Source organism: Suncus etruscus, chromosome 15 (assembly GCF_024139225.1).
Source record: "Suncus etruscus isolate mSunEtr1 chromosome 15, mSunEtr1.pri.cur, whole genome shotgun sequence".
In the NCBI taxonomy this organism is placed as follows: Eukaryota; Metazoa; Chordata; class Mammalia; order Eulipotyphla; family Soricidae; genus Suncus; species Suncus etruscus.
This window is the reverse complement of record NC_064862.1, coordinates 82,492,088-82,519,446: the sequence shown is the minus strand read 5'-3', so window position 1 is coordinate 82,519,446 and position 27,359 is coordinate 82,492,088. Positions and strand designations below refer to the sequence as shown.

Sequence of the window (27,359 nt, the reverse complement as noted above, 5' to 3'; positions counted from 1 at the left end):
GGCTGGGCGCCAATGCTGTCGTTTATTGCGCGGAATGGGGGTGTGTGCGTGTGGGGAAGGGGGCTTAGTGGGGCCGGGGTTGGGGGGCGCGGTGGTGGAGGGGAAGGAAGGGCTGCTGCCTCGGCTCGTCAGTACATTCATCTCGACGGCGGGGACCCCTCCCTGGGCCTCCCCACCCCCGCGCCCCTGGCAGCGGGGAAGTGAAGGGGGTCAAGAGCCGGGGATGCCCGCTCTGGGGAGGTCACTGCGGACGGACGGACAGACGGACGAACGGAAGGAAGGACGGACGCGCTGGGGCAGGGGCCGGTTATTGCGTGAGCGTTTCTTGGGGCAGCGGAAGCCGGCGGGCCCAGTATTGCACTGCCCAGGTAGTCCTCCTCGACGGGACGGACGCACGCACGCCCCGTCCCACCACCCCCAATTGGACGCTTGGGTTAACTCAGGCACCGAGGTGAAGGGAGCCCCGGCTGGGGCGATGTGGGTGGGCGCGGGGTCGATGAGAAAGAGGGTCGGCGCGGGGCGCGCGGAGGGGGTGCCCGCCGCCCCGGGCCCGCCCGTGCCTGCCACTACAACTACCTACGAGTCTCCTCTATGGCTTCGGGGGCGGCCGGGCAGCGCAGTGGATGGCTTTGGTCTGGGCGACGCCCCCCGCCCGGCCCCCACGGCCGCCCGGCGGGTCCCCGGCCCCCCACGCCCCGGCCACTCCCGGGGGGCGGCGCAGCGAGGGTCACAAGTTGGACGAGAGGCGCGAGCGCGCAGAGTCCAGCGGGTCGAGGCCGCCGCCGCCGCTGGCCGCGCCGGGCGAGGCCGAGTCCCTGCGGTGGTCCGGGCTGGGGGCGGCGGTGGCGGAGGCCCGGGCGGCGGCGCCGGCGGGCGCGGGGCCCAGGCGCGGCGTGGAGCTGCTGGCGGGGCGCGCCGAGGCCGTGGGGCCGGGCCCGGACGCGCCGTGGGGCAGCGACGGCTGCGAGGCGGACAGCGGGCGGGACGCGTGGCTCAGTCGGCGAGCGGGCAGCGCGGGCCCGGCGGCCCGGGGCGCCGCGGGGGAGCTGGGCCCGCCGCCTCCGCCGTAGGGCGAGGTCCGGGGGGCCCTGGGGCTGAGCGGGGCGGCGCCCGGGGGGCTGGCGGCGGGCGGCCCCGGCGAGGCGGCAGTGGCGGCGCCGAGCGGAGGACGGCGCAGCAGGCGCGGGGAGCCCAGCGCCAGGGGCCCCACGAGCGGCCTTGCCACCTGCGGGCAGAAGCTCATGGCCACGGCCTGCTGCAGCGTGGCGATGGCCGAGGTGACCTGCGGCGGCGGCGGTGGCGGGAAGAGGCCCACGCGCTGGCCCAGCTCGGCCTGCTGCACCATCTCGCGGTCATACTTGACGATCTCCTGGATGATGGCGTTCTCCTGGTTGTTGAACACGCCCGAGTTGAGGTCGTGCTGGACCTTGTGCAGCAGGATCGAGTTCTTCTTGCCTGGGAACGAAAGGCGGAGACGGGGGTCAGGGTGTGCGGGCCAGTGAGTGTGGAGACCGGGGTCAGGGTGTGCGGGCCAGTGAGTGCAGCCCGGGAGGCAGGTTCACCTGAGCGCTTCCGGGTGTGGCCTTCCCCCCCAAATAAACAAAGAAACAAAGGGCACCACCTCCAGGACCTTCTTTCTACTCATTTAGCAAGTGTTGAGCGCCTACAGTCCACAGTCATTCTGGAACCCGGGGGCACCTGCTGGTTACAGCAGCTCCTGAAGTGAGTTCAACCACCCTGAGAACACGGCTCTGAGCACCCACTGTATACACCAAACCATCTCCCTCGCACCTACTCGGCTCACACCCAGTGATGCTCAAGGCCTACTGGGATCTGTGCCTGGGGGTGCTCAGGGCAACAGGCAGTGCAGGAATAGAAACCAGAAGTTAGCCCTCGGGCTCTGGGTTCTGTGTAGCCTCCGAAAGCCTGGTCCCACAAATTGCTCTACACGGGTACACGCATCTCAGCTAACGTCCCAGTCCATCTTCTCCCCAGAGCCAGGCCATGCATAGCTCCCATCTAAGGTTCCTTCGCTTTAACAATGAGTTTGTGTCACCTCCTCTAGGAAGCCCTCACAGACCTCAAGCCAGCTCAGGGTGCATCTTCCCCCAAGCTTACTCTAGACCCTGCCACTACCGATCATGGATCATGGAGGAGAGATTCCCTACCCTCAAACAGCACCCCATCTCCCAGGGGAACAAGGCTAGAAATGAAGCGCGCAGAGGGTGTCCCCCACCCCACCCACTTACCGATGCGGTCCAGGCGGTCGATGGCGACGGTCTCAAAGGCCCTGCGCATCATGGGGTACTCCTCCAGCACCTCGTTAAAGTTGTCCACACTCAGTGAGTAGAGGCGGCAGTAGGTGTCGGCCCGCACACTGGCTGTGCGGCGGCCCCGAGTCAGCAGGCAGATCTCTGTGGGTAGGGGCAACCCAGGAAATGGGGGGTGGTGGTGTCACTCAGAGCCGGTTTTCCCCCTCGCCCACCCACAGTCGCCCTGGGGCTTCCCGTGGACGCGCACCCCCAAAGTAGGAGCCGTCGGACAGCTTCATCTCCTTGTTGCCCTTGGTGAGCACGCTGACCACGCCGTGCTGGATGAAGTACATCTTCTTCCCGATGGTGCCCTCCCGGATGATGTAGTCACCCGGCTGGAACACCTCGAACTTGAGCTTGGTCAGCATGGCCGTGACGAAGTTGGGGTCGGCATTGGCAAACAGGGGCATGGAAGCCACCAGTTTGCGGCAGTTGAAGTTCACGATCTCCTGATGGGGAAAGCAGAGGGGAAGGGGATCAGTGCTGAACTGATTCACACACACACATACACACACACACACACACACACACACACACACACACAGGAATGGCGGATGCTCACATACAAGTGCCTTGTGCACACATATACGCCAGCCAGACACAGGCGCCCACATGTATATGTGTGTACAACATGGCAAATATGTATGTTCATGGCTTCACATGTGCACACAAGAGAACAATACACATAGGCACATGCTCACATGTACAGAGATGCACACACATACTCGTGCATACAGATACTCATTCACACATATATGTATACACATTTATCCAGATATATGTGCACCGGCATACATACATGCATGCATTTACATATACACATGTATGCATTGTGTATGCATACACACGTGTGCAACCTCCTGCGCTCAACCCACCCATCTGGGAAAGGAGGCAAATGAATCTGTACCCCTACATAAGCCTCGACCTTGACCAGCCACCATCAGTCCGCTGTGCCCACAATGGTGGGGTGGGGTGGCGGGTGGAAGCAGCTCTGTTCTTTTATGCTAGTTGGCCAGGGAATGTGAATGGGATTCGGCCAGAAAAACACAATGAGAGTGGCCCCAGAGAGTGCAGCTGGAAGGGCTCTTGCATTGTACTCAGCTAGGTGGCCCAGGTTTGATTCCTAGTGTTGCAAGTCAGCCCTTGATGGGGTTGACTGATGGAGGGATGGAGGATGAGGTCTTTGCCCTTCAGCTCGGAGCACGCGTCTGACACCCTGTCCAGCAACGGTTCTGAGGTGAAACGGCGGGTAAATAGCTCGCAGACAGTCAGGCTTGTGGAAATATTAGCTTTATTCGGTGGACAAGACTGAAGTCCAAAGCCTCAGCATCAGTTCCTGCCAAAAGCCTCTCACCTTCCACAGACCCTTGTTTTTATCCCCCAGAATCAGGTACTACCCAATGGTGGGATCAGATACTACCCAATGGTGAAAGCAGAATCAGGTACTACCCTAGGGTGGGGGCAGAATGCCAGGTCACACCCTAGGGTAGGGCACAATCACCAATCAGTTTAGGGTCAGTAACATAATAATCCCCTAAAATATTTACATACACAACAACTAGCACCTCTGTTTTCCCAAGTACTGCCAGGAGTGATCCCTGAGTGCAAAGCCAGGAGTCAGTCCTGAGCAAACCAGAAGTGGCTCAAAAACTAAAACAAGGGGCCGGAGAGATAGCATGGAGGTAAGGCGTTTGCCTTGCATGCAGAAGGTTGGTGGTTCAAATCCAGGCATCCCATATGGTCCCCTGAGCCTGCCAGGAGCAATTTCTGAGCATGGAGTCAGGAGTAACTCCTGAGCACCAAAAACCAAATAAACAAAAACTAAAAAATCAAAAAAACTAAAAACAAACAAAAAACCCAAGCAGGGCCAGGAAGATATCCAAGTGGTTAGGAGCACATGCATTACCGGTAGCAGGTACAAATTTGATCCCTCTGGGGGACCTCATGAGCATTGCTAAGTGTAGATTCCCCCCAAAAACAAACAAGCAAACAAAGAGGCCAAAGAGTGGGTAAAGTGCCTGCTTAGCATGGAACTAATGTCACGATCTCTGGCATCCCATGGGGTCCCCCAAGTCCCACAGGAGTGATCTGCCAATGTGTGGCCCCAAACAAATGAAAAACAAACAAACAAAAAAAGCAAAAGCAGAGCCAAGCTGTGACTTTGTGGAGGGCACCTGCCTTGCAGGTGTGGGAGAGCCAGTCAGGAGCTGGCTCAGAGGGCTGAAGCATTGCATGAAGCCGTGTCTGAGCCTGGCACTGCGTGGTCTTCTCAGCACCACTGGGCATGACCCAGAAACTAACCACACAGAAGCCGACCCACAGCCTTCACTCAGATCAGCTCAAGCCCCCCCCCCCGCCCCCCCAGCACGGATGCCTCAGACACAGGAGGCATCGCGAGCTTTTTCAAAATGACTCTGCAGGAACTGAGCCAGGATGAGCCTCCTGCAGGAGGGCCCTGGAGGAGTAGAACACGGCTGGCCTCACCCTCCACAGAGCCCAGCCCCTGCAAGCTCCCTCCTACCTGCTGAAAAGGCTCCAGCTGTGGCTCTTTCCAGCCTTGCAAGCTCATCACACAGGGTAGGTGAGACCATTGGGCATACCCAGAGCATATGGACAGGCCAGAAAGACGCCATGGACGTGGGAAGGGACAAACAAAGGGAGGGTGGAGGGTGCAGCATCAGATGCCTCTGTGCTGGCTCAGCATTGTTGCCGGTGACCTGATTGGGGTCAGGGGAGGGGACCCCAAGAGCTTTTACTATACCAGACTTGGGGAACTTCCAAAGGGACCACATTTGAGGTACAGAGATGCTGTGTACCAGGGTAAGTTTTACAGCAAACACACAATGTGCACCTGCTAAGCAAGCACAACTCGCAGAGTAAAGATCCTGCTATACAGAACATGAGATGCACCCCATACCCCTAGAACAAGCTAACACAATAAGGAAAGCTGAAACACAAAGTGGGGTCTGGAATTCTACATCCGTGCTAGACACTTCACAGGCACGAAGTTTGTGAGTTCGATCCCTGGATTCCAGCAGCAGGATGGGATTGCTTTATAGTGAGGTACACTTTTTCTTTTTTTGGGGGGGGGACATGCTTGATTATGTTCAAGGCTGACTCCTGGCTCAGGAATCACTTCTGGTGGGCTTGGAGGAACATATGGAATGCCAGGAATCAAACCCAGAATTACTGAATGCAAGGCAAATGCCAGACCCATTCACTGTACTCCAGGCCCGTGAGCATAAATTTTGTGTTTGTTGTCTACAACAGACCTGACGCCTGCTCTACAGTAACCATCACTGAGACCTGTGGTATACAAAGGACAAGAATGAGAGTCTACTGCACAGCAAGATGTGTTGTATTCCTGGTGTATACAGCAAGCGCAAAGCCTGCCCTATAGTGATCATGCATTGTGTGGCTTGGTATACAGAGGGCAGGCATAAGAAGCCGCTGATTAGTGAGCATGTATTGAGCAGAGATGGGGCGCAGACCTGCCCTACAATGAGCATGCATGCATTGTGCACCTACTGTATACAGGAAATATGGCCCTCCAGAAAGTACTGAGCATAGCACCCAGTTGGCATTGGCCAAGCGAGCACAACCCGCAGAGCAAAGCCCGTGCTATACAAAACATGAGTTGCACCCCCACACCTCTAGAACAAGCTAACACAATAAGCAAAGTTGAAAGACAAAGAGGGATCTGGGATTCTGCATCAGCGCTAGACACCTCACAGGCATGTAGTTTGTGTGAGTTCGATCCCTGGCATCACCCCACATGCCTCGTAGAATTCCTGCTGTTACAGCCAAGTATCACTGCGACCCTTGGGCAGCACCCCTCAAGTGTATTTGTGTCCCCCTCCACCTCATCATAATGACAAGCAGCAAAGGGAAAAAAGGGGTAAAAGAATGAAATCAGGGGGCCAAAGTGATAGCACAGCGGTCGGGCATTTGCCTTGCATGCAGCCAACCTAGGACAGACCTGGGTTTGATCCCCAGCATTCCATATAGTCCCCTGAGCCTGCCAGGAGTGATTTCTGAGCACAGAGCCAGGTGTAACCCCTGAGTACCACTGAGTGTGGCAACCTACACCCCCCCCCAAAAAAAAGAGATCAGAGCTGAAGTGATAGGTTGGGGGGAGGGAGTGTGCCAAGTATAAGGCAGAACAGGTTCGATCCCTGACAATCTCACAGGGTCTCCTGAGCACCACTAGGAGTCAGCACTGAGCTGACAGGTGCAGCCCAGGGGGAAAAAAGTGGCAAAGAACCCAGAGTGGAATTTCTGGCCCTGCTGGATCCCCTAAGTATCACGAGGAGTGGCTCCCCTACACCTAACACTAGCACCAAACTGGGAGAACTCCTCAAGCATTACCAGGTGTGGTTAAAAAAAAAAAAAAAGAAAGGAAGAAAGAAAGCAAACCCCCACAGGGAGCAGGAGGGGACTGTGTGCTTGCGGGCCTGGCATGAAGCAGGAACTGGAGCAGCTCGATCACATGACATGTGGCAGCCACACTCTCCCCTGGGGCTGGTCCCCAGCGAGGAGACGCGTTCCACAGCACAGAGAGGGACTCCTGGGCATTGCTGCCCAGCACAGAGGCCCCAGGAACTCAAGGCTCACTCTGGACCTTGTTTGCAGGACCCCTGGGGCCTCAACCAAGGAGAGGGTATAAGGACAGCATCAGGCTCAAGCAGGTGCAGAAGAATGTTTTTGTTCCTGTTCTGGTTCTTGGGCCACACCCTGCAGTGCTCAGGGCTCTTCTTAGCTCAAGGATTACTCCTGGCAGAGCTCAGGGATCCTATGGGGTGCCAGGGATCAAACCCAGGTCAGCCCTGTACAATGCAAGTTCTTCCCTGCTGTTCTATTTCTCCAGTGCCCCCATGGACTGTTCTGAACATCTTTTTTGTTTTGCTCACTGGGGACCAGTAACCATGTAAACATTGTCAAATACCAGTGGCCACAGGGTAGGGGACAAGCCTGAGAATGCTTTGGGGAGACTGAGGAGGGGCCTGGGGCTGTGGGGCCAGTGGACTTGGAAGCAGCTGACTGTCACTCCCTTTGCTGCATTCTGTGGTCTGGGAAGTACATCTTGAGAAAGCAGCTCGCAGGAGGAAGGAAGTAATTACCAGACGCAACAACTGAATATTTGCAATGGAGTTAACCAGAGTCGCCAGGGAGAGGAGGTGGTGAGCATCTGTGCCCCACCCGCACGACGTTCCAGCTCCCCCGCCCCTGCCTCCTCTTCCATGCCTGAGAACAGCATTGTCACCCACCCCAATACACTTCTTTCTTCCACAGGACTGGGTCTGCTCGTGATGTCCCTCTGGGACCTCTGCCTGGTTCAGAAGTCATGTCCCAAACCCCCAAAACACACTATGAGTTCATCTGCAACGGATCCCATGAAAGAGAAATATGCAGCTGTGGGCCATGAGTGTTGGGGATGCCAGAGGTGACCCTTAAAGGGGAGGTGGTTCCCAGGTCAAGGTCACCTTTGAAACCTGGCACTGGATGTCTCTAGAAGATGCATGCAGGTACCCTGAGCTCTAGTTGAGAATCACACACACACACACACACACACACACACACACACACACACACACACACACACACTATGGTGCAAGAGGCGCAGGAGGCTGGGTCTGACAGGTTGTCAATTTCTCAGCCCCGCCCACCATGGACATGACCCTCCCAAGCCCTGTCCTCATAACAGGCCCTGCCCATCACCCCATAAACCACACCCACCACAGACCCATCCTGCTCCAGACCTCATCCATCATGACAGACCATGCCCATCAGCTTCAAATCCCACCCAGATTGGACCCAGCCTGCTGCAAACCACGCCCAATCACCTCAAACCCCACCCACATCTATACTCCACGCCCACAAACTCACAGGCCCCGCCTACCTCCCGCAGAGGCCCATTGAGCTCGCCCAGGATACTGTCCTCGTCGAACATCTTGCCCTGGTAGCGATGCTCGTAATAGTCGTGGATCTTCTGGCGGAAGTCTGCGGGCAGCTTGTGGAAGGACATGTACTGCTCCACTTGCTTGTACTGTTGTGGGGAGAGGGACTCAATGATTGCCCACCCCAGGAAGGTGCTGCACCGAGCGCATGTCCTATGTTGGGGGGTTTGGGGAGAAATGATGCATCTGGACTGCACTTGCCTGGCATAGACTTTCATGAGCTTCGAGATATGAGACATCGTCACTCCCTACCCCCACTCCCCCAATGATTCGGTTCCCACCCAGACCCGTGCCTCATCCTCTTCCCCAGCAGCAGAGATGGGCATATGGGGGAGGGCCGGGGTACCAGGCCCTGCTGTCCCCAACATGGCACCCCCAGGGGAGCCCCAGCCTTCACTTCCGCCCCAGCCCCACCCGGCCCCAGCTGCCCTGAGCTCAGCGGAACCCGTGACGGCTGGGTGGGTGGCGGCACCAGCTCATGTTTGGGTGAGAGGCCGGCGGCTTCCGGACAGCTGGGTGTCCTGGCACGTGGCCCAGATGACCCGGCCGACCCGCCTGGCACTGGGGGGGCAATAGGGTGGGGGCGACTGCAGCTGCCTGCAGGGCCAGACGTGGGGGCACGGTGCAGGCTGGGCTGGATGGGGTCCAGGGAGTCTAGGACACTCACAGTCACAGTGGGGGACACTGAGGCACGGGGCAGGCCACACCTGCTCTCCATGATGAGATAGCCCTGCTTCCCCAGAGGCTGCCTGGCTTGTCCCCGAGTGACCCTCCACAACTGTTTGGTGTCTCCTCCAACCTAGGAACACCCTGAAAGCTGTACCTCCTATAACAGTACCTCCCAACCCCCAAGTGAGCCCTGCCCTATCTGGACCCCCACCCCTTCCTGCTCTCTTACCCCCCCTAGGACCAGGCTCCTTCTCCCAAAGGGCCCTGAGCCTTCTCTGCATTTTTCCAAGGCTGCCCAGCCTCCTGACATAGTCTCAGACCCATTAACCTCCTGTGGTCCTGTACCTCCAGATGTTGTCCTGAGCACATCATCAGGCTGTCCCCAAGACGGTGAATCCGTCATGGTGAATCCCTCCACACTCTAAGCTATCTTACTTCCAAGGTGCCAACTCCAGGCTGGGCCTCCTCCCACACTAGGCTGAACCTCTCCCCCAAGATTGCAGGCTGGACCTCCCCTCTCAGAATCTAACCTCATCTTCCCTACACACAAGGCTGGGTGGGCATCCCCACTGGGCCCCAGGCTGGGCCTTATTCCTTAGAGTAGGCTGGGCCTCCCCCCTTAGACTAGTTGGGCCTCCGCCCTCAGATCCCATGTTGGATCTCCCTGCTCAAACCTGGGCTGGGCCTCCCCACTCAGACCCCATGTTGGACCTCTCCGCTTAGACCCCACGAGGGGTCTCCCCGCTCAGACCCAGGCTGCCTGACCTTCTCCTGGTACTGTCGCCGGGAGGAATCGAGGGACTGGATGAGCGCCGTGGCGTGGCCAATGAACATGGCGTAGCAGGTGGCGCCCACGATCATACTGAGCATGGTCAGCCAGATGTCTGTCATGCTCTCAGGCGCCTGCCGCCCATAGCCGATGCATAGCATGTGGCTCATGGCCTTGAAGAGAGCGAAGGAGTAGAGCTCACCCCAGGAGTGGTTCTGCAAGGGGACAGGGGTGAAGTTGCAGTCAATCCCAGAATCATGCTTGTCCACGCTCCCCAAACTCAAGGGGCTGAGCTCTCCATCCACAGGGGTAACCAAGAGAGAGGCAGGTGCCATGGGGGTGGGAGTGTTAGCATAGCAGATAGAGTGTTTGACTTGCACACAGCCAATCCAGGTTTGATCCCTGACATCCCATATGATCCCCTGAGGGATCTGAACGGAGAGTCAGCAGTCAGGAGTAATCCCCTGATCACCACAGGATGTGGCCCCAAAACTAAAAAAACAAAAAACAACAGAGGCAGACGTCATGAATGTGTGTGGATGTGAGTGGTGAGAAATGGAGGCTCAGAGGGACCAGACTCTGGTAGGGAATGCAGGAGCCTCTGAGTAGTCTGGGATGTCCTGGAAAGTTCCAGGGGAAGTCAGGGAGTGAGCTGAGGACACCGGAAGCCAATGCAGGGTGGCTTTGGAGGGCAGGAGGGGCCCCATTGATCCTTAGCTGACCCGGCTGGGGGAGAGGACAGCACTGCTGTCCAGGAAACAGGGCAGGAGGCCTGATGGCGGATGACAATGAATGGCTTCAACCCAGCAGCTGTACCAGGCGCTGGGCCGGCCGCCCACTCTACCTCCGCCTCCAGCACACCCGCTGTGTGCTGCACCCCTCAGCTCCAAGGTCTGGAGAGGGCCCTCGCCTGTATCCCATGATGTACCTGAAGTCCTCTGAACCTTGCTAACTTGGCTGGGAAATCAGGGCCCTGGGGTCCTGATACACCATCCCTGCTGGCAGGATCCCACATATAGGTGTGAGAGTCCAGCTATAGGGGATTGGTGACCCCAGAAAATCCCACAACCACACTTGGGAGCAGACTCCATTCCTGCAACATCCACAAAGGAAAGCTATGGACAAAGAAATAACCTTAGTTTTTTGTATTTTTGGGTTTTTTTTTTTTTTTCGGGCCACACTTGTTTGATGCTCAGGGGTTACTCCTGGCTAAGCACTCAGAAATTGCCCCTGGCTTGGGGGGACCATATGGGATGCCAGGGGATCGAACTGCGGTCCTTCCTTGGCTAGCACTTGCAAGGCAGACACCTTACCTCTAGAGCCACCTCACCGGCCCCATAACCTTAGTTTTGGGGTCATACCTGGCTGTACTCTGGGCTCTGTGCTTAGGGATCATTCCTGCCCAGGGTTAGGGAAACATATAGAATACTGAAGATAGAACCAGGCCAGATACATACAAGGCCAATGGCCCTGATAAAAAAAAAAGCCTTTGAAATAATTTCGAAGGGGGGGGTGCGGAGAGGTGGTGCTAGAGGTAAAGCGTCTGCCTTGCAAGTGTTAGCCTAGGACGAACCGCAGTGTGATTCCCCTCGCCCCGCCCCTGGCATCCCATATGGTCCCCCAAGCCAGGGGCGATTTCAGAGCACATAGCCAAGAGTATCCCCTGAGTGTCAAATGGGTGTGGCCCAAAACAAAACAAAAAGACAAATAAACAAAAAAAGAATAATTCCGGATGGTGGGGCCGGGCGGTGGCGCTAAAGGTAAGGTGCCTGCCTTACCTGCGCTAGCCTAGGACGGACCGCGGTTCGATCCCCCGGCACCCCATATGGTCCCCCAAGCCAGGAGCGACTTCTGAGCGCATAGCCAGGAGTAACCCCTGAGCGTCACCGGGTGTGGCCCAAAAACCAAAAAAAAAAAATAAAAAAAATAATTCCGGATGGTTTGCAACATGACTGCACTGACTGAACACATACGTGGTTTGTATGCAGGACACCTGGGTTCCACCCCCTGTACCCCCAGAATCACAAGGAGTGTGCAGAGCTGAGAGCAGCTCGAGAGAAACCTGAATGTGACCCCAAAACATACAGAATGTTGATAGTACAACAGGGAGCAAGAGTGCTGGTCTTGAAACAGTAAACTGGAACGCTCTAAAGTTCCCCAAACCCACCAGGAGTGCTCCCTGAGCACGGCACTGAATGTCAGCCCTGAGCATCACCAGATGTGGCCCCAAAACTAAGAGAGAGAAAAGTAGCATGAACCACCCAAAACACCGCTTAATTATCTTGGGGTGACTAGTTGTCCTCCAGCAATCCTGGTGCTGTCCAAAGGACTCAAAACCAACTACAGACCAGTGGAGATGGAGTCAAGGCAGTCGACACTCAGATACCACATTTAGCTGGGAACTGGGGTTTGCCTCCTGGACACCCTCTGGACCTGTTTCCCTTCTGCACAGTGGGTCCATCTAGAACTTTCGTCTCTCCAGCATGGTGGTGGGGCTTTGGTTTCCCCTCTGCACAGGAGTTGGAATCCTTGAGGGTGAGGGGTGATCCAGGTGCCCCTTCATATCAGACAGGGCTTGGAGAGGGCGTGGCCTCGAAGATAGGAGGGAGAAGCTAAGTCTTTGGAGGCGTGGCATGTCCTGAGGGGCGGGGCCTCGAATTTCAACCAGCACAGCGGGCGGGGCCTCAGGCTTTCCCCTCAGTGCTATGCTGGGATCTCCACCATGCTTCCATTAGTAACTCCAGCACCCAGCTCCCTTACCCAATGCTTCGCCTCGCAGTGCAATGTCTCTCCCTGAACCCCAGAGCAAAGTGGCAGCCTCCGCACACGCGCACTCACCACCATGCCGTTGATGGACACCCAGCAGTTGCGCGGGAAGTCCTGCAGCATGGGCACCAGGAACTGCAGGCAGCCGTCCCAGTGGCACAGCAGCAGCATCATGCTGATGAGGTTGCAGATGCGCATAACCGCGCTCGCCAGGTCATAGGTCATATGGAAGATCTAGCGGGCGGGGAGAGGGTGAGGAACTTAAGGACTGGCCCAGAGCCCTGCCCTCAGCCAAAGGGAGCACACCCTTGAAGGCCACACTCTCGAAGGCCATTGGGGTTCACAAAAGCCACTAAGGGACTTGTCTGCGAGAGCCCCACCATGCAAGAATCCATGGTGCTTATCACTCTTGGGCCCTCACTGTCTGCTCATGCCCTGGTTCTTCCACTGACCTTGCCCATCTTTCCCCTTGACCTCCTTAGCACAGGCTATTTCCCCTCTCCTGCACTCCTGCACCGCCATGGACCTGCCCACATCCCACCTGTGCTGTCAGCCCCACTCACAGCATCCTGCATGGTCCCACCCCTGTGCTAACAGCCCTGTCCACAGCATGTCACATGGTTCCACCCTTGTGCCAGCAGCCCTGTCTATAAGCATATCTTTTTTTTTTTGTTTTTGGGCCACACCCAGTAACGCTCAGGGGTTACTCCTGGCTATGTGCTCAGAAGTTACTCCTGGCTTGGGGGACCATATGGGACACCGGGGGATCGAACCGCGGTCCGTCCAAGGTTAGCGCAGGCAAGGCAGGCACCTTACCTTTAGCGCCACCGCCCGGCCCCCTATAAGCATATCTTATGGCTCCACCCACCTATGGCAACCCCACCCACCTATAGCAACCCATGGCCACGCCCCTGTACTAGCAACCCCGCCCACAGCAGTTCGTGGCCACGCCCTTGTGACACAAGCCCCGCCCACAGAAGCCAACAGCCCAGTCTATAAGTATGTCATATGGCTCCACCCCTAACAGCCCTGCCAACAGCAGCCTGTGGCCACGCCCTGTACTAACAATTCCATCCACAGCAGCCCGGAGCCCCACCCTTCTGGTGTAAGCTCCGCCCACAGAAACATGTGACCACGCCCTTGTAATATAAGCCCCACCCACAACTGACAGTGGCCCCACCCATGTGCCAAAAGCCCAGCCTATAAGCAAGTCTTATGGCTCTGTCTCTGGGTTAACAGTCCCGCCCACAGAAGCCCCGCCCTGTACTAACAACTCCACCCACAGCAGCCCGTAGCCCCACCCTTGTAATATAAACTCCACCCACAACAGACAGTGGCCCCACCCACAACTCAGTCCTTACTATGTAAGCCCCGCCCGTTTCAACCCCGGCCACGCCCACAACATTCTGTAGCTCCCTCCTTGTGCTATAAGCCCCGCCCACAACAGACAGTGGCTCCGCCCTGTACCTATCAGCAGCATGCCTATGGCCCTGCCCCATGCCCAAGCCCTGCCTCAGTGCCATCCTCTTCGCCCCACCCTGGCCCCCACGGACCCCCCCCAGCCCCGCCGCGCACCTCCTCCCACTGGTGGATGTAGCGGATGAGCCGCGACAGCCGCAGCAGCCGCAGCAGGCTGAGGATCTTAGTGAAACGCACGATGCGCAGGGCCCGCGCCGTCTTGTACACCTCCGAGTCGATGCCCTTCTCCACGATGAGGAAGATGTAGTCCACAGGGATGGAGGACACGAAGTCCACCACGAACCACGTGCGCAGGTACTTCTTCTTGATCTTCTCGGGGTCCAGGATGATCTCCGTGTTGTCCTCGATGACGATGCCCGTGCGGAAGTTGAGCACCAGGTCCATAAGGAAGAAGGTGTCCGAGACCACGTTGAAGACGATCCAGGGGGCCGTGGTCTCGTCCTTGAAGAACGTGATGCCCACCGGGATGATGATGAGGTTCCCCACCATGAACAGCAGCATGGTGAAATCCCAGTAAAACCTGTGGGAAAGGGCCCGGAGAGATAAAGCAGCCAATCCAGGACCTAAGGTGGTTGGTTCGAATCTCGACGTCCCATATGGTCCCCCGTGCCTGCCAGGAGCTATTTCTGAGCAGACAGCCAGGAGTAACCCCTGAGCACAGCCAGGTGTGGCCCAAAAACCAAAAACAAAACAAAACAAAAAATAACCTGCAGGAAGGGGACCGTCACACACTTGCCAAGGACCCCCAGCTGCCTCCTCCAGCCCCACCCCAAAAAAGTAGGAGGAGGCTCTGGCCCTGGGGTGATGATGATGATGTTGAGTGTGGACACTACCTCCAGGATGCTTTCCCAGCCCACACGGGGCTGCCCCTCCTTCCCTCCCTCTCTTCTCTGTCTGCCTGGCCCGGCTCTGACCCACTCTCCTTGAACAATCATGAGACCTAACGAAAGCCCAAGAAGGCGCTCAAAAATAGATGAAATGTTTCCCATGACCAAAAAGGTCCAAAAAATATCAGGGACAAGAGCAAGGAGAGTCCAGTGGCTTAACACGCTGGGAGACAGACACAGAGGCTTGGGCAGCAGTGGGAGGGAGAGGGAGAAGGGGTCACGGCTGTGTCCCCATTCCAGGAGCTTTCTGGAGTGGGAGAATGGAAGGGCCAGAGCCACGCTGAGCAGGAATCTAGAGGAACAAAGGCACTGGGTGGGTTTTTCAGAGCTCAGACCATAAATGTGATAGATATGTCACATATTTATATATAAATGTGCCTCCCAATAATGGTGACTGTGTTTCCCAGTCCCAAATGTACCCCAAACCAGAAGAGGGAGATGGGGCTGAGCATCAGGACAGTAGGGACAGAGCTTGCCTTCACGTGGCCGATCTGGGTTCGATCCCCAGCATCCCATATAGTTCCCAAAGTCCTACCAAGAGCCATCTGGGAGCACAAACCCAGGAGTCAGTCCTGAGCACAGACCAGAGTGTTCGCCCAAGGGCTGACTGCAGGATTTGCAAGCAGGAGTATGGGGCTCAATCCCCAACACTGAGCACAGAGCTGGGAGCAGTCCCTGAGCATCATCAGGTATGTCCCCCACTCCCCAAAAGAGAAAATAAAAAACAAGAAGCAGTTCCCAAGGTCAGTCCCCAAATTCCACCCTGTCGGACAATGGCTCACGAAGTTAGAGCATGGACTTGGATTTGGGAGCCCCAAATCTGAGTCCAGGGTTCCCACACATAATCAGCAGTCACCCCTGAGTCCCTCAGGTGTGGTCCCCCAACAGAAACAATGAGAAATTTTGCCTGGGGAGCACAGTCAGAGAAGATCTATCAATTAATGTAAAATAATTATTTTGTTTGCTTTTGGGTCCCACCTGGTGATGTTCAAGCTTACTTCTAGCTCTGTGCTCAGATATCATTCCTAGAGATGCTCAGGGGACCCTGTGGGATGCTGGGAATCAAACCAAGTGTGAGGCAAACACCCTCCCCACTGTTCTCCTATGGCTTCAGTCTTGAAGGAATATTTCCTTTTCGTCGTTTGTTTGTTTGTTTGATTTTGAGCCACACCTGTTAGTACTCAGGGGTTACTCCTGGATCTGCACTCAGAAATTACTCCTGGTGGGTTCGAGGGAATATATGGGATGCTGGGGATGGAAGCCAGGTGCAAGACAAACACCTAACCTGTTGTTCTATCGCTTTGGCCCAAGAAGGAATATTTCTTTTTTTTTTTTCTTCTGTTTTTGGGCCACATCTGTTGATGCTCAGGGGTTACTCCTGGCTCTGTGCTCAGAAATTGCTCCTGGCTTAGGGGTTGCAGGGGATGGAACTTGTGTCTGTCCTGGGTCACCCATGTGCAAGGCAAACGTCTACTGCTATGCTACCACTCCAGCCCCAAGAAGAAATATTTCCTGACGGAGGCCCCATCTCCTCTGCCTCCCTGAAGCAGGAGCTGCAGAGAAAGAGCACATGGATCCACGCCCAGGCTCAGAGCAATCGAGAAAATGTGATTCTCCGAGGGAAGACTGGCACTTCTTCAAAAGAATCACCCCATGGCCCTGGGCCACTTGGTTCCACACCATCGCCCCAAAAACCCCAGGGCAGCGTCTTCCCAGCTGCCCCACAACCCAGAGCTCTACCCCCAAGGGCCAAGAGGTGGATATTGACCAAGGAAGCAACCCCACTGTGAACATGAGGGGCCCCCCCAGACTCTCCCACAGCCATGCAGGGACATGCAGTGCTGAGACTCTCCCCACGCAGATACCCCTGAACTCAGGATGTTCTGGGAGAGACACAGACACCCCCAAAGACTACCCCCAAACCAGGGTAGGATCCAGAGATAAAAATGCCCAAAACAGGGGCCGGGCGGTGGCGCTGGAGGTAAGGTGCCTGCCTTGCCTGCGCTAGCCTAGGACGGACCGCGGTTCGATCCCCTGGCGTCCCATATGGTCCCCCAAGAAGCCAGGAGCAACTTCTGAGCGCATAGCCAGGAGTAACCCCTGAGCGTCACAGGGTGTGGCCCAAAACCAAAAAAAAAAAAAAAAAAAGCCCAAAACATGGGGCCAGAGAGATAGAATGGAGGGAAGTCGTTTGCCTTGCATGCATAAGGTCGGTGGTTTGAATCCCAGCATCCCGTATGGTCCCCTGAGCCTGCCAGGAGCAATTTCTGAGCATAGAGCCAGGAGTAACCCCTGAACACTGCCAGGTGTGACCCAAAAACAACAACAACAACAAATGCCCAAAACAGATGCCTATGCAGATAGGAAGTGGGACTGTAAGAGAAGAACAAGGGAGGAGGACTTCCTCTATGGGACATGGAAGGTTCTAGAAATGGATGGTGGTTGGTCAATGTTATGACTAGACTTACTAGGCACTTTTTAATCATTTCTTTTTTTAGTTTTAACATCCACTTAGGTATTGTGAGATCCCAAATATATGGGGCTGGAAAGCTAGGGCAATGCAGAAGATGCTTTTCTGGCAAGTAAATGAACCGCAGTTCAACCCCCAGTACTCCATTGGGTCCCCTGATCCCTGAGAGCAGGGCCACAGTTAAGTTCTGTCCACTGCCAGCTGTGGCACCTAAACAAATAAATATAAATTATGGTAAGGTTTGGGATTTATTTTTTTGCCTTTTAGGTTTTGGGTCTGAGGTCACATTCGATGGAGTTCAGGGGTTACCTCTGGCTCTGCACTCAGAAATCATTCCTGGTGATGCTATGTGATCCTATGTGATGCTAGGGATCAAACCCAGGTTGGCCACGTGGAAGGCAAAGGCCCTCCCCACTGTCTTCTAGCTCCAGCCCCTATAATGGATGTTTTACTTTTTGATTTTCTCAAGCAGCCCTTAGGTCGGAAGTGACCCCCAAGCACTGAGTGGCCTCCTAACACTGTGCTCTCCCAAGGGATTCTGAGGTCATTCTCAGGTGATGAGAATAAGTCTGAGTCTCCTCACCCCACCACCACCACAGTCTCATGCAGCATTTTAGGGCCAGAGCAATAAGACAGCAGGTAGGGCACTTGCCTTGCATGAGGCTAACACAGGTTCAATCCCCGACACCCCATAGAGTCCCCTGGGAACTGCCAAGAGTAATTCCTGAACATAGAGCCAGGAGTAACCCCTGAGCATCCCCAGATGTGACAAAAAAAAAAAAAAAAACAGACCCCCAAAACAAACAAAACAATCAGACATCGTATTAAACACCCATTTAATGAGTTTTGCTCTCTTTTTGGGGATGAGATCTATTCCTATCTTTGTACTCAGGAATCAGATGAACCTGGGGGACCCTCAAAGCCAGGCCTCCTGCATGCAAAACATGCATTTGGCCAACAGTTAAAAACATCACATCTGGGGCTAGGCGGTGGCGCTAGAGGTAAGGTGCCTGCCTTGCCTGCACTAGCCTTGGATGGACCTCGTTCGATCCCCCGGTGTCCCATATGGTCCCCCAAGCCAGGAGTGACTTCTGAACGCATAACCAGGAGTAACCCCTGTTACTGGGTATGGCCCAAAAAACAAAAACAAAAACAAAAACATCACATCTCTGTCCTTTAGATTTTTCTTTTTTGTGGGGCAGGAGGGGAACCACACCCAAAGATGCTCAGGACTTGACTCTGTGATCAGGATTCACTCCTGAAGGCTTGGGGGCCATATGGGATGCTGAGGGTTGAACCCAGGTCAAACACATGCAAGGTAGTGTCAATAGTAACCTCTGAGGGGTTGGAGCAACAGCACAGCAAGTAGGGCATTTGCCTTGCACTCAGCTATGGGGTTCGATCCTCTGCATCCTATATGGTCCCCTGAGCCTACCAGGAGTGATTTCTGAGCGCAGAGCCAGGAGTAACCACTGAGTGCCACAGGGTGTGGCCCAAAGACAAACAAAGATAGTAACCTCTGAGCATCATTGGGTGTGGCCCCCCAAAAAACAAACCAAACCCAAACCGTATGTAAGGCAAGTGCCTTAGCAACCCTTTCTAGCTCTTCATTGCCCCCCACCTAGCCCAAATCCCCATCCCCCCAATATCTGGAGCTCACAGGCCCAAATTAGCAGCAGTAAATAATCCTGCGCCTCTGCTTGGCCACAGACGGAGGAGCCCTATTTCCGGAACGCTGTCCAGAATTTCAGCGCTTCACACCCCTCCAGCGGGTGGCCCTGCTGCCTTCACTTCGGGGAATTGATGCTGAGGAAATGATCCAAAAGGGAGAGAAGAGGAAGGGAAGGGAAAAAAAATAAATCACAACAAAAAAACAGAGAAACGCAAAAGTGATGTGGCCCAAGGCCCAGTGCAGAGTGAGTTGGAAGGCGCCCAGCCGCTAAAAGCTGGGTCCTCTGGGGCTCAGCTCGTGACCTTGGAGGAGCCCTGCCAGCACCCCTGGGAACTCGGTCTCTTCCTCACTCTCTGGGGAACCAGTGCGGGCAGCAGGCCTCCGCCCTCCCTGCTCTCGCAACATGATGCCCCTTCTCTACCTGCAGATGGGGAGCTGACCTGCAGGACCCCCGCCAAGGTGATGAGGACCCTGGAGTGGTGATTAGGGGACAGAGATGAGGGTCAGTGACCCCCACACACGCTCAGGGACCCCATTCCCAGCTCTGCTGAGGGTTGGGATCTGACCCCTCCATCTAGACTGGGTTCAGCACCCGTGCGCCCCACTTCCCACCCAATTGCAATTGGTGTCACATTTGCTGGGGTACACAGAGAGGAGGACTTGCATCTCGGGGTGATAGGAGAGTGGGGAAGGCCCTTTTCTGGCACCTGGCTGACCGGGTTTGATCCCTGGCTCTCTTAGAGTTCCTAAGCAATGCTAGCAATGAGCCCCGAGCTCAGCCAGGTGTGACCCAGAAAACAAAAACAAAAGAATGTAGGTGGTGCTCTGAGATGGCACAGCAGGTAGAGAGCGCTTGCCTTGCACACAGCCCAACCGGGGTTCAATCCTCCACATCCCATAGGGTCCTCCAAGCACTACCAGGAATGATTCCTGAGTGGAGAGCCAGGAATAACCCGAGCATTTCTGGGGCATGACCCAAAAGCCAAACCATAACAAAACAAAACTGGGCCAGAGAGATAGCACAGTGGTAGGGAACTTGCCTTGAACACAGCCAACCCAGGTTTCACCCCCAGCACCCCATATCATCTCCCCAAGGCCCGCCAGGAGTGATTTCTGAGTACAGAGTCAGGTGTAAGCCCTAAGTACCGCAGGGTGTGGCCCCAAAACCAAACCAAACCAAACCAAACCAATGAACATACCTCCAAGCTGAGAAGACGGGGTGGTGGATAGGGTAAGAAACCACAATATGGGGGGCCAGAGTGATAGCACAGCGGTAGGGTGTTTGCCATGCATGCAGCTGACCCAGGACGAACTTAGGTTTGATCCCTGGCATCCCATATGATCCCCTGAGGCTTCCAGGAGTGATTTCTGAGTGCAGAGCCAGAGTAATTCCTGAGTGCTGCTGGATGTGACCCCAAAACAAACATACAAAAATAGAAACTGGCCTGGAGAGATAGCACAGCGGCGTTTGCCTTGCAAGCAGCCGATCCAGGACCAAAGGTGGTTGGTTCAAATCCTGGTGTCCCATATAGTCCCCCATGCCTGCCAGGAGCTAATTCTGAGCAGACAGCCAGGAGTAACCCCTGAGCACCACCGGGTGTGACCCAAAAACCAAAAAGAAAAAAAAAAACACAGTAAAAACAAGAGGTACTAGAAACCCCCAGGGAAAACTTAGAATCCAGAGGTGTGAGTACAAGGAACATGCCCTTGGCTATATTATGGCCATGGAGGCCCCTTCTCCTCCCAAACCTCTCAGACCTGCTGAAGGGTGTGGGGGCTCAGAGCCTGCAGCTATCATCAGGAAGTGCCAGGCTAGGCAAGGTCAGTCCTTTCCACTGGTCAGTGACTGACCAGGTTCCCACACTTGGCTGGGCTCAAAGAATAAAGAAGCGGGGAGGGGTGGGACCGGCGCAATAACACTGTGGTAGGGCATTTGTCTTGTATGCAACTGACCCAGGATGGACCTCGGTTCAATCCCCAGCATCCCATATGGTCCCCTAAGCCAGGAGCGATTTCTGAGCGCATAGTCAGGAGTAATCCCTCTGCATCACCGGGTGTGGCCCCCAAAAACAAAACAAACAAACAAAAAAGAAGTGGGGAGGAATAGGAGAAATGGGAAACCAGTTGCCCTGCATGTACTTGACCCTATTTTCATCTCAGCATCCACAAAAGCCTTCAAGCACTGCTCCACACTCCTGGAGTACCTCATCTATCTCCCTGGAGCACCTCCTCCATGTTCCTGGAGCACCTCCTTGTGCTCTCTGAGCACTTATCCCATGCTCCTGGAGCACTTTCCCGAGCTCCAGAATTACCCTCTGAGTATATCAAGTGTGGCCCCCAGGCCCACACCCCCTCCAAGAAAAAGCTCAAAGTTTTAAATTTTTTCTCTAACTTATAAGGAATTGTAGTATATGCAAATATTCTGAGGGTCTTCCCTGCTCCATGGCCAAGTCAACCAGAGGGAGAAACTGCAGGCCTAGATGCAGAAATAATGTGGGGGTCACAGGGGCCATGGTATCCCAGACCTCAGTCCCCAGGCTACTTTGAGATCCAGCACCTGCTTGCACCCTTCAACCCTACATTGATGTGATTTTATGGGATGCCCTCCCCTCCTTTCCTTTGTGGGGAGACAATGCAGGAGAGCAGGGAGGGGGGCAAATCCAAGGGATTAGGGGCCCCCCTGAGGTCAGTGATTACTGGACAGCTGAGGAAGCCAGATTAGAAGGCTAAGCTTGGGGGTGTGGAATTACAGATCTAAGAGGGGTTCAGAGATTAGGACATGGAGACTCATGGGGTGGGGGCAGGAGAGCCCTCCAGATTAATGGTCGCTCAAAGCGCTGAGCTCAGTTATTGCAAGCAGGACCCCAGGTTCTAGCCCCCGCCTTTCCAAGTCTTTGAAGCACCACCAGGCACAACCCCTGAGCTCTGAGCTGGGAACTGCATCCCAGCACCGCCTGGTGCGCCCCAAAAACAAAAGAAAGAAAGAAAAAAGCAAGCCCAGTGCAGGGAAAGGGTCTGACCCTCTCCATTGGCCCTCCCCATCAAACTGGGAGCTTTGGTCCTCCCAGCTGGCTGGGCCTTGGGCCACTGCTCGCTGCCCCCATCCCACTGCCCTTGGGCTGGGCCTGCGCCAGGGCCCACATGGGATAATTGGGGGCTGAGGGCCAGAAGTGACCCAGAGATTGGCAGCGCCCCTCGGTTACATCCTGATCACCCGTTGATCTGTGGGGCTGTCTGGGGCAGAGATTAGGGGCTTCTGGCACTGTTAGGGGTGACAGCCCGCCCCCAATGCCTGACAGGGCTCCAGAGGCTGTGACCCAGATGCAGCCCCCCCATGGCCATCTGTCACCTGCAAAGGCCCAGGAAGGGGGCAGCAGAATCATCCCTGGAGGTGCAGGGGGGCAGCAGCTGGAGGGATCTTAGACGTGAGTGGGTTGGGGACATGGACAGCGTATCCCTGGGTCCCCAAGATTTCTTGATGAAACCCCCAGGACAGTGTGGTGCTCCCACCCTCCAGGGCTGCTCTTTCACTAGGATCTACCACAGGAGGGGACAGAGAGGAGAGAAGGGGCACCCCAGACAGGAGATGGGGGCTGCCGGACCCCACCCCTCAGCGAGCTCATTAGGGGAACCCACGATGTAGGAGATGTAGGAGCTTGAGTGTCCTATGTAGAGGGTTTGACATTTGGGGGTGAAGGGAAAGTGCTCCTAGGGCCCCCTGATCCTTAGAGTCCTCCTCTACTCACTAGGCTTCCACTGTTCCCCAGACCACAGTGTGAAAACCCACCACCCCCTGGGCCCCTGGACAGTGTTTCTATATCACCCGGTAGAGAGAATGTATGTCTCTGCCATAAACACTCTTCCCCAGCATCCAGGAGTACCTTCTCCAGATTCCTAGAGCACCCCCCATTTCTGATGCATCTAGAGCATCCCTATCACTTTTCTGGAGCACATGTCTCATGCTGCTGGAACACCTTCCAGTCTTGGAGCACCTCTCTGTGCTCCTGAGTACCTCATCCCACATTCCTGGAGCATCTCCCTGGCTTTCCCCCAAATGATCCTGAAAAAAATCACACACACCCTGTCTGCAGCTCCTGGGACAGGCCCTTTGCTGTTCCTGATGCATCACCCCCTGGAACACATGGAAGGCACCCTCACATTCCTGGAGCACTTCCATAACAAGCGTAAGGTGCTTTTACAGGTCCGCTGGTGACCGGCAGGAGCCAGGAAATGTTTGGCACTGGCCCGGTCCACCGCTCCTGGACCCCCATGCTTGGCCCTAGCACACTGTCACCTCCTCCTTGGGAGTGCGCTGATGCCATGGCAGGGACATGACCTGGGGGCCTCCCAAGACAGCCGCTCCCATCCCAGCAGGGCGCATCTTGGGAGGCACATGAGGGCACCACACCTGGAACAGGTGTAGGGCCAGATGGCGCAAAGTGGAGCCAATTCCCAGGAGATGAGGCCTGGCAGTGACAGCCAAAGCAATCCCCTTCCCTTCACACCACCCCTGCCTCATGCTTGGGCTACCCAGAGAAGACTGGGGGCTGGTCAGAGGCAGCACAAGGGCAAATATGAATGTGCCAGCCTGATCAGGGCACCGAGCAACCCCCCCCCATCATCTATTGTAGGGGGGTGCAGCTTCCTGAGCCGGCCCAAGCCCCATCACCTCACAGCCCTGCCTCTTGCTTCCCAGCTCCAGGTGACACTAGAGGAGGGGCCCCTGTGGGGGGTGGAATCCTGAGCCCCCAAGGGCCTCCAGGCCATGTTGACTCTCCTGGTTCTGGATGTCATTTTGTTGGTTAATTTGTTGGTTCGGTGTTTGGGCAATGATGAACAATGTTGGTGGGCGCCCAGGGGTCCAAGATCAATCCCAAGTTTGCTATGTTCAAGGCAAACGCACTACCTGCTGTACCTTCTCTCTAGCCTTGCAGTCCCCCATAAATCTTGTTGTCTTGGGGCCATACCTGGGGACACTCAGGGCTGACTCCTGGCTCTGCACTCAGGGATCACTCCTGATAGGGCTCAGGGGACCCTATGGGGTGCTGGGGATCAAACCTGGGTCAGCTGCGTGCAGGGAAATCTTGTATTATCACTCCAGGCCACCCCCCAGAACTCTTTTCTTTTTCTTTTCCTCAATAAATTAGAAAACTTGATTGTGACTACTTCCCCAGTCCCAACCACAAGCCACACACGCTGCCTCCACTCACCCCCTCATTACAGCTGATCTGCAGTCCCCCCCCCACCCTGTGGCATGCCTGCCTGCTGCGCCCTGCACCCCATTTCAGCCCCCTGCCCTTTCTTCAGGATAAAGGAAGCCAAGAGCCATCACAAGAGACGTGGACAAGGCGCCCCCATATCAGCCTGTCCTCCCCCATTTATCAGTGTTATCAGTGCCTATTACAGCCATGCAATAGCACCAGAAGGCCCAGCCCTCTGACAGCTGTATCAGCCTCTCATGCTTGCTTTTTCTCTCTTTTTTTGGGAGGGGACTTGGGGCTACATCCGGCAGTGTTCAGGGACGATTCCCAGCTCAGTGCTCAGAGGTCACTTTCAAGGATTCTCTGGGGACCATGCAGCACCGGGGAACCATCCTGGAGCTGTCAGAAGCAAAACAGCCCTTTGAGTCACTTCCCTGCCCGCTTGCGGTTCACAGCGAGGCTCCCGGGACCCAGGCATCTGGAAACCAGATCCATGCACATAGCCCAGACCAACAGGAGAGCAAAGAGCAAGGCACTGGGGCACACTGGAGCACCCCAGGACGCTGAACTCAGGTTAATCCGGACCCGTCCTAACACACCTTCTCTCGGCATCCCTGCTCAAGGACAGCTGTGCCCCCCAAAACCCAGATCCCCTGCTCCAGATCTGTGTCACCTCCAGAAAAATCCTGACTAGGGGACAGAGCCACAGTACAACGGGGAAGGACGTTGGTCTTGCACGTGGTCGCCCCAATTCGATCCCTGGCATCCCTTAGTGTCTCCTGAGCCCACCAGGAGTAATTTCTGAGCACAGAGCCAGGAGTCAGCCCTGAGCACAGCCCGGTATGGTCCCAAAACAAAACAAAACAAAACAAAAAGAAATGAAATGAAATCCTGGACTTCCCAATGTTGAGTTTCCCTGAGCCTCAGTTTCTCCAGCTGTCCATCCTGGGGGATTTCCAGAGTAAAGGGAAGCACCCCGAAGACTCCCCCTCATCTCTCCTTGCTCTGAGAATCCAGGAGAAAGTGGAGACCATCTGGGACCTCACTGAGGCTCAGACCTGGGGTTCCTGCCGGTTAAGAGGCCTCTGGAGCTGTCCATGGTGCTGAAAGCGCCCCAGCCTGAATAGTCGGGCCACAGGAGGCTCGGGGCACCCCAAACTCACAAGCTTTGCTCACTGACTGTCACATCATTTCTGCCCCTTCGCCATGCACACCAGGCACACCAGGAGGGCACCCGAGCAGGGGCACCTTCTGGGGGACACGCCTCCTCCCCTTCTCCCCTTCTCCTTCCACCTCGAGCAGGCACCCCACTGGCGCGCTGGGGACCCCCACCCCCGCAGTCACATGCTCGTGATTACACACACCCGCCGCGGCAGGCAGGCAGGCAGCGTTCGGAATGCGCGCTGCCCATTCACGGCCGGAGGACGCGCGCGCGGAGCCAGCCCAGCCCGGCCGCTCAGGTCGGCCTCTACACACGCACATCCCGGGCACATGGCACCCCAGAGATGCCCCCTCCGTGCCGCCCGGGCCCTGAGCCAGACTCCGCCCGCCGATCGCAGGTCGAGGCTGGGGTGTCCGGGCCGGGCAGGGCCGCGCCTTCCCCGCGGTGGGGCACTGGTGGAAACTGGGGGAGCCTGAGGGGGGCCCCTGGTTAACCTCTTCCACGCCGGGCGCCTCCGGGCACGTCCTTCCAGCGCGTCCTTCCCTCCTTCCTTCCTTCCTTCCTTCCTTCCTTCCTTCCTTCCTTCCTTCCTTCCCTCCTTCCCTCCTTCCTTCCCTCCTTCCCTCCTTCCTTCCTTCCTTCCTTCCTTCCTTCCTTCCTTCCTTCCCTCCTTCCCTCCTTCCTTCCTTCCTTCCTTCCTTCCTTCCTTCTCTCATCCTTCCTTTCCTCCTTCCTTCCTCCATCCCTTCCTTCCACCTCCCCGGCGCCCACGTTCCCCTCTATTCGTCCTCTCCGCCGCTCGCCCCCGGTGACGCGCACCCCACCGGGCGGGGGAGGTCAGAGTGCGTGGGAGGGGGCGCGCCAGGGTGCCCCCCATTCTGCGCTCGCCGCGTGCGGTTCCCACGAGCCGACCCGGCCAGCCAGCCAGCCAGCCACCCCGGGCCGGCTCCGGGTCGGGTCCGAGGTCACCGAGGGGCCCCCCGAGGTCACTCGCGGCGCGCGCGGCCCCGCCCTCGGCCAGGCGCTCCAAGGACAGGCCGGCAGCGGGGCGGCCGCCCGCCCTCCCCTCACCTGAAGTCGCTGTAGGGGTGGATGATCCAGGCCCCCGCCGACTTGACGCGCTCCTGCTCGCGCTCCACCGCCTTCTGGCTGCCGAACATCCGCAGCGAGAACTTGTTGACGCCGGGCTGCAGGAGCGCGCCGAACTGGCGCTGCATGAAGCTGGCCTGGCTGCCGCGCGGCTCCCCGGCCGGGCCCGCCTCCTCGCTGCCGGCCTCGTCCGCCGGCCCGGGCCCCGGCCCCGGCCCCGCGGCCGCCCCGCGGCAGGAGAACGACACCTTGGGGCCCCGCGCCGGGCCCAGCTCGGGCCCCGCGGGGCTGCACTGCGGCTCGCCGCGCCCGCACTCGCCGTTCGGGCTGCCCTTGGCCGTGCTGGCCGCGCCCGGGGTGCCGGGCCGGCCGCACGAGCTGTCGCGGCTGCGGAGCCGGGCCCGCGGCGGGCCGCACGACTCGGCCGCCTCCGGGGGCGCGTCGGGCCGGGCGGGCGCGGGGGGCGCCGGCGGGGGCGCGGGGGGGCGGCGGCGGCGGCTGCGGCTGCTGCTGCTGCGGCTGCTGCTGGGGGGTCGCGGGCGGCGGCGGCGGCGGAGGCGGCGGCGGCGGCCCCGGCGCGGGGGTCGCACCCGGGCTCTCCCCGGGCCGCCCGCCGCCCCCGCGCGCGTCCATGGCGAGGCGGCGCCGGGCAGTGCGGAGCGGAGCCGCCGCCGCCGCCGCCGGCCGGAGCCCGAGGGAGGGAGGCGGGGCGTGGGCGTGGTCTCGAGCGCGGGGCGGGGCTTGTGGGTGTGGGCGGGGTCCTAGTCGTAGCCACGCCCCGCGCCGCGCGCGCCCCGCCCCGGTCCGGCCCGGCCCGGCGCCCACCCGCCCACACACACGCTCACACCCACGGGGTCGGGGACGCGCCAAGGTCACGCGCGGCGCGGGGCCCCGGAGACTCGCGCGCGCGCGCTCACACCCGGGGA

The 27,359-nt window shown here is 57.2% G+C and overlaps 1 protein-coding gene across 1 annotated transcript; it reads right to left on the bottom strand.

Annotated features, from left to right (window-relative positions):
* Positions 1–3: 3 nt before the first annotated feature.
* Positions 4–27,066, bottom strand: HCN2 (hyperpolarization activated cyclic nucleotide gated potassium and sodium channel 2). Its single transcript, XM_049788735.1, is given in 9 exon segments — positions 4–1,455; positions 2,250–2,414; positions 2,521–2,761; positions 8,212–8,358; positions 9,704–9,922; positions 12,546–12,707; positions 14,049–14,472; positions 26,416–26,919; positions 26,921–27,066. Coding segments are annotated over 9 exon segments (2,736 nt in total). The 3' UTR covers positions 4–727.
* Positions 27,067–27,359: the final 293 nt, after the last annotated feature.